Consider the following 11,823-nt stretch of genomic DNA (forward strand, 5'->3'; position numbering starts at 1 on the left):
TTACTTAAGTGCCACTTTATGGTGAAACAAGGAATATTACTTGGGCATGTCATCTTAGAAAGAGGGATAAAAGTTGATAAAGCAAAGATTGAAACTGTGGAAAAGTTGCCTCCACCTACAGACATCAAGTCATTGAGAAGCTTTCTTGGATATGCTGGATTTTATAGGAGACTCATTAAGAAATTTTCAAAGATCACCAAGCTATTGACACAACTCCTGCAAAAAGTTGTGAATTTCAAGTTTGATGAAGACTGTTTCCAAGCTTTCAGAACTTTAAAGCAATCACTTATCATCGCACCCATCATTCAACCTCCAGATTGGAATCTACCTTTTGAAATAATGTGCGATGCAAGTGATTATGCTGTTGGAGCATTCCTTGGATAAAGAAAAGAAGGGAAGGTACACACAATTTACTATGCTAATAAGACTTTAAATGAGACTCAACTAAATTATGGAACCACAGAGAGAGAATTGCTTGCGGTAGTATTCGCTTTTGAAAAATTCAGATCTTATATCGTGGACTCCAATGTGATTGTATAGACCGACCATGCTGCGATTAAATATCTTTTATCCAAGAAAGGTGCCAAACCACGTCTGATTCGCTGGATATTGCTGCTACAAGAATTTGATGTGGAAATCAGAGATAAAAAGAGATCAAAAAATATGGTGGCTGACCAATTGTCGAGAATGTATCAACAAGATGATGGAAAAGAGCCTATTGAGGATCGAATCTGGATTCCGTTTGGAGGAGGTCGTAAATCCAAAAGGAGAATTCTATTACAATGGAACAAGTGTGGGTGAACTTCATCCAATCAGGAACTCGGATGATGACAATGTCGATGTTTTATACCCGGCAACCTACCGAGGGGTATCCCGAGGTAGTAGATTGGTTGGTGGGGGATTGTTGGACCTGGAACTCGAAGGTAAAAGCGAGGACAAAAGACACAGATTTATACTAGTTCGGGCCACTAGAGTAGCGTAATCCCTATGTACTGTTTGGGGTGTTATATATTGCGTCCTGCGCTTGGGTGTTGTTTCGTGTTGAGGATTTGGTCCTCTGTTGTGGTTCTCTATATGCCGATCTAGATACCGTTGCCCTCCTTTATATACTTCACGGGGCGGGATTACTAGTCGGTTACAAGGTAGAAATCCTAGTAGGATTACAGGGGAATCCTAGTAGGAGTCTGCCTTCTTCCTTGCGGGTGCTGGATATCTATCCCTGATAGACGCGTAGTGCATATTCGAAAAACTTTGTAATATTTGAAGTGTATATAAATTGTATAATATACTATATGTAAACTTTATTATATGCTAGATTAATATATATATATATTAGCGTAATATTACTACTATACTACTACTATACGCAAACGGATATTCTACACTAATACGAATACTAACCAACTCACAAATTAAAATGAAAGGAAAAAAGGAATAACCATTTAAGTACCGACCAATAGTACCAACCGGTACTAAACTACGAGACACGTACCGCGACGGGTCTCACAGTTTAGTACTGGTTGGTACTAATGACCGGTACTAAATGGAGCAGTACCAGTCAGGCGCTCGGTACGGTACGAAAGGTTCGGTTCTCCAGCAGTGTATTACCAGCACAATAAATATGCACAGCGCGCCTAGTGATTTCGTTTATTTATTTACTATTTACCGTGGTTGATCTTGATCAGTAGTTCTACTGTCTACTGCAATCAGACTGCTAGCTGCAAGTGGGGTTCTTCTACTTCCAGCAAGCAGCTGTTTCGTGCAAAGTTTTGCGAGCGATCCATGGCGGATCATTGGATCCCCATATCGCCGGGCCCTGGAGGCCGCTGGTCCTGCACTCGCAATGAGTAGGTCTGCATATCTACTTCTTCCACTTAATTGCGTTTGCAGCATCAGACATTTAGGCACGATTCCCTACGCATGCGTGATGCTTGATGCTCGTGTTCAATTTCTTCGGACTCCAGACGTCCGAGGGAAATTCCATCAAACGCTTCGAAAAAATATTAAAAATTACTTAATGTAACATCAACGGTCACTGTTTGCAACATGAAAAATAATATGTAAAAATAACTACATTGTTCGACTCTGAGATAGAAAATCTCGCAATTCCATACGACATTCACTATAAAACATGTAGAAATAATAGTTGTAATATCAATCATTAACTATTGCAACATATGTCGGAGCATTCGATTTTTTAAGATTTCGAACGTCTGTTCTGTAGCATTGCCGAAGTTCTTCTGCTTCTCTCTTTCTTCACAAGCAAGCATGTCTGTGTCTTTCTTCTCGAGAACCCTAGCATGAGTGTATGGCAAGCCGGCGGTCGTAGCCGACAGAAAAGCTGGGTGACATTCAGTTACGTAGGGTTCGCGTACGACTGTCGACTGTCACCGGTCGCTAGAACGCTAGTTGATAAGCAAACATCAGAAGAGATCAACTGAGCGAGATAGATACAGTAATAAACTCCGGTTGATTCTTCTTCCGAACAACCGATCGTGCTTAATTTAATTACACCTTGATCAGGCCTGCTAAACATTGCAGTCATCAGCTTTCTAATTCCCATCAGTTAGGTAGAATCACACACCAGCTAGCTCTCCGGATATGTTTCAGCAGATAATGAGCTCCGCTGGGGCCCACCGCCCCTCCAGCTGGTATATATAACACCGAAAGTGGTGGTGCAATCGAGTGCACTAAAGCTAGCCATTGCATGTTGTAGTGGGATATCTCTCAATTCTGCAGTGCCACCATTGCTGCTGCAAACAAGCGGACATATACAGAGGGAGGAGTGGAGTAGCTAGACGATGAATAGAGAAGATCACATGGAGATCATCAAGGAGGAGGAAGAGGCAGCTGTGGATGAGGTGATAATGGACCTGTCGATGGCGACGTCTCGGTTCAGGAGGATCTGCGTCTTCTGCGGGAGCAGCCAGGGCAAGAAGAAGAGCTACCAGGACGCTGCCGTCGAGCTCGGCGAGGAGCTGGTGCGTCTTCTTCTTTCTCCTCGTCATCTCGTTAGACGACAGTTGCATCATCTTTCAGCTAGCTTTCAGCTTTCATCATGTGCCTCTGTTAAGCTGAAATGCCTTTGCTTTTCCTCCTCCTGATCAACGGTAACATGGATCCTAGTCCGCGCGAAGACATTTACCGTGTTTTCGTTCTAGCTTTGTGGTAGCAACTCTACGCTGCGCTTCAGGCCTTCAGTGCTTGTTTAAAAGAAGATAAAGTATTAAATTATACAAGTATATGCATTAACCGCTTATGTAGGTCGAGCTGTAGAGCTGAATTCCAGCAGAAAAACCCTATTTCCATTTTCCAGTAATGCATATATACATCCGATCGAGATACCTCGCTCGGTACTGCAAATATATGCACTGAAACTACTGCTCGCCCTTTTTATTTGTATCAGAGACGATGAGTTTGAATTTAAATTTTGCAGGTTTACACATGATACTTTTCGTGTATTACAATAAGTAAATTTCTTTTGATATATTTGAAACACTATACCATGTGCTTTTCACAAATAGGGACCCATTCTCCTGCACCATATTCTCCTCACTCATATAATATTGATGCTCCACTAGCTACTTCTTTCCCATGCATTTGCTGAATTTATTTCAGTTCCTTTGAAAATGATCTCAGTGGTTACCATCAGCAAGCTCCTCCATGCATGCATGCATTCACTGAATTTTGAGCAAATTTTGGCGCTTCACACATTCTCAGTTTCAGTCATTCTCCACCTCATGACATTGTACACAGTTGTTGCAAACAAAATAAACATGTACATAGATCACTGCATTCTACAGTACGTAGCTACAAGTATATAGAGTAGAAATGCCCATCAAGTTAACTAGTTCCATTAGAATTGTTTATCACTAGAATTGCCATTGTAGGTCTCAAGGAACATTGATCTGGTCTATGGCGGGGGAAGTGTCGGGCTAATGGGCCTGGTCTCTCGAGCAGTCTACAACGGAGGGAGGCACGTCATCGGGTACGTAAACAGCAATGATGCCATGATGGTCTTCAGCAGTACTAGCACACATGCATGAAAAGAATAGCCAGAAAACTTTGTAAAACCGTGACAAAAAGAGTTGGATTGGTCGCATCCTCTCAGGTGCTAAATGTTATATAATTTGTCATCTCATTTGTCGATCCCTTGTTTATGTGCAGGGTGATTCCCAAGACTCTCATGCCGAGAGAGGTACGGCAACCACGCTCTCACGCCTCCCAAAAACACTGTCATTGTTTAATCGCATAAAATGATTCCCATGAATTCGACAAAGCATGCATGGAAGATCAGATTCTTTTTAGTTTTTCCTAGTACTTATATTATCTGAAATTTTAATAACTAATGTTAATTATGTATGCACTATGTACTGAAGAACTGTTTTTAGCAGCACTGAGGTGTAGATGAACTTAACGTGTTTAGATGTTGAAAGTGGAAAGGAGGATGCAATCCTATCTGCTCTGGTCTGAAAGATCACATGGAATGTTCAGTGAAAATCCTATCTGCTCTCGCTGATCCTGACTGCTGCTTCTAGTGTCTGCCCCTTTGTTCTTAAGGCTTTGATCCTTTAAACGGATAATGACTTTATTAACAAAAAGAAACGTCCCTCGCATTTTCTTTTTGTCCCCCACAACAACACCATCATTACTTCTCCTGAACCAATGCCGGCCCTGCTGCCCTGAATAAAATAAAATACTGTCACAGCCACCCTTTCTGGTTAATTAGGCTATGGAGTGTTGATTGCAGGCATGCATGCATGTTTGCTTGTGTGTGCAGATAACAGGTGAGACGGTTGGGGAGGTGAAGGCCGTGGCAGATATGCATCAGAGGAAGGCTGAGATGGCTAGGCAATCAGATGCCTTCATAGCACTCCCTGGTACAGTAACTTCTTTTTACTAATCAAGCTGACTTAGTCGACAGGTAGATGCAATTCACCTTTTACTGTCCTTTTCTCTCCCTTGGTCATGTCGCAATGTCACATATGCACTCGATCCATGCGTAGTGGAAGCGTGAGTCGAAAGTTGTGTAAAGCAGGATGCATGAGGTACTTTGACTTTAGATTGACCACCCAAGTTTGCCTGCCTGGATTGGTTGGTGCAGATCCTTGTGTGCATGGGTTTCACATTCACTTTATGGAAATTCAGGTTCCTTTCTGGTCCAATTGGGGAAGTTGATGAAGCATATAATTTTGGGTACCAACTGTTGACGTGACCAGTAATATGGTAGTTACTTCAGTTATCCAAGCAATAGTCAATATGTGCTCAGAATCACTAATCAGCATCCATAGTTCTGACAGACAAACTAAAATGTTCGTTCGGTTATGCAGGGGGCTATGGAACGCTTGAAGAGCTACTGGAAGTGATCGCATGGGCGCAGCTTGGCATTCACGACAAGCCGGTACTGATCTACTACGATAGCTCTTCAGTGTCTGCACCTCATGCACTGAAGATTCACGCACTGCGTACCACAGTCACAGATGTATTTACAGTTGTGTTTTTGGGATCGATGTTACAGGTTGGGCTGCTAAATGTGGACGGGTACTACAACTCTCTGCTATCCTTCATCGACAAAGCCGTGGAGGAAGAGTTCATCAGTCCGACCGCTCGCCACATCATCGTCTTGGCTCCAACACCAAAAGAACTGCTCGACAAGTTAGAGGTGACCCTACCTGACAGAAATCCCTGGACGAGAAAGAACAGTTGACTTTCAGTACAGTGTATAAGCTGTACTGTTTTTGGTGCATGACACTGAAGAAAGGAGAGCATCAGCTGACATTTTATCTGATCCTGGTTCACAGGAGTACTCCCCTCGGCACGAGAAGGTGGTGCCGAAGATGAAGTGGGAGGTGGAGCAGCTGAGCTACTGCAAGAGCTGCGAGATCCCGGGGCTCAAGGAAGGGACGAAGCCGATCATCCAGGCGCAGCGAGGATCCATGCTCTGAAGTCTGAGAGCGTGAGCGGTAGCTACTACGTACTCGCCGGTGGCCATTTAGGTTTCTCTACAGGCCTGCGCAGGTGTGGTGATGTAGGAGTTAGCTGCGCCGGCTGCGGAGAGAATTTATTATTGCTTAATTTTAATTCCTGTAACTTGGGGTAGAATGCGCCCAGCGTTGGTATGCACCGATTGATCGGTCCACTATGGGCTATATATATCAGCTGTATTAATCCTGTAGAGATGACATTTTTAAGTGTGTTAACTCGAGCTTCTAACTAGCAAAGGCCGGAGTCGTTGCTTTACTGGATTGTTTAAAAAAGGAGGAGACTCCTTGCTCTAAGAAGATGCTTGTGTGCACTCAGCAGTACTCCAACGTGCACTGCTCTGAGGAATTTTATTTGAGCAGGTGCCCCGGAGGAATTGCCACCGGAGAGTTTCCAGAAGAATAAAATGCGGCACGCACTACAACATGCGACTGTTGGCCCAGTAGTCTCACTAAAAACATGCGACAATGCGGCACGAATTGTTGCGGTTTTGGGCTAGAAACTGTTGGCCCAGTAGGCTCAACCCACGTATAAATGGGCCTGTTTCAGACTTTCTTTGATGACCCAAAAGTACAACAAGAAAAAAAAAAACCCGACGCGCAGCAGCACCTGTGTCTGTTTTATGGGTCGAATGCGAACGTTCAGCAAGTGACAGCAGGAGGATGGTGCGCCGAACGAAACCGGAATTCTTCGCTGCCGGTGGCCCTCGAGGCCTCGACCGGTGTCCCCCCGTCGCAACGCGGCAGCGACACCGCTTTACTCGGCGAAAGCAGCCGAGTCACCGACCCACCGATCGCAACGGGCTACTACTGATGAAGTGATGATCCCCCCTTCGCCCGGCGCCATTGACGATGACCGAAACGATGGCAGCGCCCGCGTTCCACCGTCGCAACTCGCAACCCAACCCAACCCCACGTTTCCAGCGCGCGCCCCGGGCGAAGAACACGGGGACCTGTCGCGGGAAGTCGTCAGGCTCAGGGCTCAGGCTGCCCTTGGAGCTGCACGTCGCGTCGGTTCCCAGCCCCCGTGTCGAGCGAGGGTTGTCGCGAACGCCCCCGATGAACTGCGAGCGTCACCTTCTGGGGCTTTGGGAGCGTCAGCTAGCGGATGGCTTGGGCTTGCCGTCTGTTTTCTTGGGCTGGTCTGATACTCTGGTCTAGGAGGGGGACCTGCGAGCTGATTCTGTGATGATGATGATGTATGGAAGTCCAATCGAGACGAGGACCACCACGCTGGACGCCGGCAAACCTTGGGTTCACACTCCAGGCGGTAGTATTTTTCTGTCGAGCCGTTGCGTTGCGTTGCGTTGGCTCAAAGAAACAGGGAACACGAAAGGGAGAGGAAAAAAAAAAGAAGTTTCACGGAGCAGTTGGGGATTCGATGGTTGCGTTCCTGGTAATTACTGTCGGCTTACGCTACGGCTCTGTGGCTGCTACCGTTCTGAGCTTAGTTTGGAACAGAGCACCAGCATCATCAGAGCAGCAAAGTGCGTTCTAATTGGAACTGGAGTCTGAAACGGAGGGTTGCACTGCGGAATGCAGATTTCCACAGCGGTTTCCAAATCAATCGTACCGGAATTTCTTTCTTTCAGCTGGCCACATGACCCTGCGCGCTCCGCTCCCGGCGGCGGCGACCCCTGCCGCTCCGCCAGCCAAGCTCCTCTGCCGCCCCCATGCCACATCCAGAGTCTCTGCAGCCTCCTGGCTGTCTACACCGCCTGCCATCACCCCATCACCCAGAGCAATCGCAGATCTAGAGGATCCTGGAAAGAAACACCACCACCCCCTCCCCGCAGATCCAAGGTCAACGCCGATTACTAGGACATGCCGAAACGCAACAGGGACGCTCCCCTCCGCTGCGCCGCACCTTCGCACAGGTCGTCAGGGGATCAACCGCGGAGGATTTGGCCCTTGTTTACTTCCCACAAAACTCCCAACTTTGACACTATACAAAAAGAAGATTCCCCATCACATCAAACTTGCGGTATATGCATGGAGTACTAAATGTAGACGAAATCAAAAACTAATTGCACAGTTTTGTTGTACTTTGCGAGACGAATCTTTTGAGCCTAATTAGTCAATATTTGGACAATAATTCACAAATACAAACGAAACGCTACAGTGTCGCATTTATGGCAAAATGACAATTTGTCACCTCCCAACTTCCCAAGTAAACAAGGGCTTGATTTCGACTCGACGAGCTCAAAAGCTGCAGGCCACCATTACTGTGCCCGTCCAGAGCAGTAACTCCTCCGACCGCTGCAACTCTCCTCCACCCACCCGCCGTCCCGCCGCCTACGAAGCTGTGCCTGAGGTGATTGGCGCGCGGCGCAAGGCCACCTCATTCACTCCTCAAGATGGCTGGGTGCCGGTCACGCAGCCATACTAATGGAGGAAGGAGCAGCATTCAAGCCCAGCTCACCGGCCAGCTGTAGATCGACGCGGGCTGCATTCACGACGCCTCCACACCGACCGCCCACAACACCACCTCACACCAAGCTTATGTGCTTTCCGAGCCAAAATCGACGAGCGCTGGTTCATCTGCTTAGCTACCGACCACCGCGCCTCTTCTTGCCGAGATCCCGTACGTTGCTTCCTCTACCACCGCTCCGGCCACCACGCACGGGACTGTAGCAACAACCACCACAAAAAGAGAAACCCGCCTGTCGCTCGTCGGTGGACACGCCGCCACCCAGAGTGCCTTGACAGCCAGGGGCCGGAGACCCGCCAAGATCTGCCACCACCAACGACGCCCACATCCTCGGCGGCCATGTCAAGGCTCGGCGACCCAACGACGAGACCGGAGCAAGTGGACTGCCTCATCCAGTCCACCAGGGACATCGACGCCGATCTGAGAGAGTGGGATACAACGGCGGCCGTCACCTGGGCGGTGCGTGGCCAAGAGCCAATCGACCCGTTGGATGTCGAGAGGCCAATCAGAGACGAGTTCAAGCTGCACCACGAAAAGATGACTGTTTCACACCATTTCCCTTAAGCTTTTCTCATCGAGTTCAAGCATAGCCACCACCGCACAGGGACGCTCCAGAAGGGCAAGGCAATAGGCACCAGTGTCGAGATCTACTTCACCAAATGGCGGAGCCTTTGCGATGGAGAGGGCGCCGCGCTCCTCTTCCGGGTCAGGCTCTGCCTCGATGGTATGCCAATGCACGCCTGGAGAGCGGACATCACCGAGCGTCTAATCGGCAACAACTGCGCGCTTGAAGGCATCGACACCAACCTCAACCAGCCAGAAGAAATGAAGACCATCAACCTGTGTGCATGGACGACGAATCCAAGCTCCATCCCCAAGTGCGTCTGGCTGACGTTCACCGGCTGAGCGCGCGACGCGAGGCTAGAGTACATACTGGTGTCCAAGGCGCTGCCAGGACACTGGCAACGCGGCGTCAAGCACTGCATCATCATCCACCTCGAGAAGATCCAAGACTACACACTCACGTCGGTCAACCTTGACGACAGGACGTCGTCGTGCACGCCCACAATCCGCCGGCTTCCTCCCTGGCACCTCAGCTGCGTCGATGGAGAGATGACGCCACACAGGGCGGCGGAACGTGATGCACGGCCGTACTCACCTCCGTGCCCGGACCAATCACGCCTTGGCCGGAGCAGCACGGCAGGGGATGAGGAACGGCATGAAGATAGAGGCGAGCAGGACCAGCAGCACAGGGGCTACAACAACAACCACACAGACAAATGGAATGTCTAGCGCCGGAGGAAGGATGATGACGACGACCGTGACCACCACGGTCATGGTGACCGCGCTCGTCACGCCCACAACATGCGCAAGCACACAGGTGGGGACGCCTACCGCGAGCGGGAGCGCTCGCCCAGGTGCAGGACTTGGGGCGGAGGAAGCAGACACGGGGGGCGCCAGCACAAGGAGGCCGCCAACAACGTGGGTGAAGACGCCATGGCCATCAACAGCGAGCCTCAGCAGCTACCTCAATTCAACCCTCTACGCGACAAGAAGGCCATTGAACTGCAATTCATCTTCGCTAATCGCGCCTCGACGATGCAGGAGGTGGCCAAGAATTTTTTGTGCAGGCAACAGGGGATGGTGGATAAGGAACCAACGCATCTGAACACGCTCTTCTACGACTACAACGGCAAAGAAGCAGCTCTGGTAGACAAGCTCCGTCTGCCCCATGAGAGGACTGAAGCCTGATCCAAGGATCGCGGACTCAAGAAAACAACAGTGACCCACTGATGATCAAGGTGGAAGATGTGTTCGCACGCATACTGGAGGACATACCTGCTGTAGGAAACAAGCAGGACGGTGGCGCCTTCGTCTCCATCCAGGATGTGGAAGCCACCTTGCAGAAGCTTCAGGTGGAAGCTGCCCTGCACGCCAGGAGCCGGCTAACTTGCCGGATTCGCTGATTTTGGCCAATGACCATGACTCACCTCTGCATCACGCCTTCTCTGACATATTTGGTGCTACACAGATGCTGCTTGACCTCACCAACGACATCGATGACACAACATGCCTTTGACGCTGGAAACACTGATGGAGCGGTCAATGGCAACAACACCCTGTCCGCCACAATACAGGGAAACCAGAAGCAATGCAGCCCCAGCGGCAACACCCTTGTTAGGGCGTTCTTCACCAGTCGAAGCCAATCCTCCATGAGCCCCCTATGGAGGAACAGAACTTGCAGGCACGGGCATTCTTCACCAGGCTGGAGCCAATCCTCCACGAGCCCCCAATGGAGGAGCAGATGGAGGAGCACAACCCGAAGGAAAACAAGGAGATGCCTAAACGTCGCCGTCCATGATGCGTGTTTGACATGTCTATGGTACGTCACAGCGCGAGACTATCCACCCATAGACCTATGCCGGCGATTCAACGGGCGCAACACAATCTGTGTCGAAAGCTTGGTCTTCTAACTGATGAAATGCAGCCCATCGAGGCTGCACTGCAGGAGTTCTTAGCTATGTTTCAGGGGCCACTTCCTCAAGATGTGATCGGCGCTGACTGTGGCTTTCAATTTAGAAGACCCTGTTGCTGAGGAGCTCGACGCAGCTATGGTCGCGGTGGTAGGAGAAGCCATCGCCGACATCCAGGAAGCCAACAACAACTTGCAGGCAGAAGCTCTTCAAGCAGCCACCTGATTTCTTGCTCAGGACCTCATTCAGAGCACTCCAATCTATTATGTTAACTGCTTTGTCTCAACTATCTAGCAATGCAAGAAGCCATTACAGCAAGTTTCAGGTATTCAATGACTTACCTTTCAATGGGGTTGTAATCCTAAAGCCAGAACATTTTGATGGCTGCTTAGCTACTTCTGCATGGTCGTTTCTTCACTTGTTGTCTGCGCTTCTGTTGTCTGTGCTCCTATTAATGAAGCCGAGTGTCATCATGTGTCTCTGGTTTTCTTTCTACCACACCGAGAAGCCACAGCTCTTGACCTGCATTGCCTGTCCTACCGATGCTAGAGATACACCATGTCACAAATGAACCTTGAAGTCTTATGTTGTAATGTGAGAGGGCTAAACCAGAGAGCTAGGAGAGACACGGTCTGAGAGACAATCTCCACCACACTATGCCACATTGCGTGTCTGCAAGAAATGAAGCTAAGCGAGATAGACCAATTTACGGTTGCGTATCTGGGAGGGCACATGCTTGACAGTTACACCTACAAACCAGCGAGGGGGCTCAGTGGCACGAGGGGCAACATTCTTCTAATGTGAATAGCAACCATATCACGCTTAACAACATAGTCATAGGAGAGTACCATATCACAGCAAAGGTAATAACGCAAGAAACGACAAACGACTTCAAAATTTCAGTGGTATATGAAAGCAGAATTCCTCTCAAAACTTC

The 11,823-nt window shown here is 48.8% G+C and overlaps 1 protein-coding gene across 1 annotated transcript; it reads left to right on the plus strand.

Annotated features, from left to right (window-relative positions):
• Positions 1-2,708: 2,708 nt before the first annotated feature.
• LOC101758187 (probable cytokinin riboside 5'-monophosphate phosphoribohydrolase LOGL6) lies at positions 2,709-6,085 on the plus strand. The gene is made up of 7 exons (XM_004976188.3): positions 2,709-2,981; positions 3,891-3,988; positions 4,168-4,198; positions 4,781-4,880; positions 5,331-5,401; positions 5,519-5,662; positions 5,802-6,085. Exons 1-7 carry the CDS (start codon positions 2,802-2,804, stop codon positions 5,943-5,945), a joined length of 768 nt encoding a protein of 255 aa, XP_004976245.1. The 5' UTR covers positions 2,709-2,801; the 3' UTR covers positions 5,946-6,085.
• The last annotated feature ends 5,738 nt before the right edge of the window (positions 6,086-11,823 follow it).

The sequence above is a fragment of the Setaria italica genome, chromosome VII (genome assembly GCF_000263155.2).
Source record: "Setaria italica strain Yugu1 chromosome VII, Setaria_italica_v2.0, whole genome shotgun sequence".
NCBI classification, from domain to species: domain Eukaryota; kingdom Viridiplantae; phylum Streptophyta; class Magnoliopsida; order Poales; family Poaceae; genus Setaria; species Setaria italica.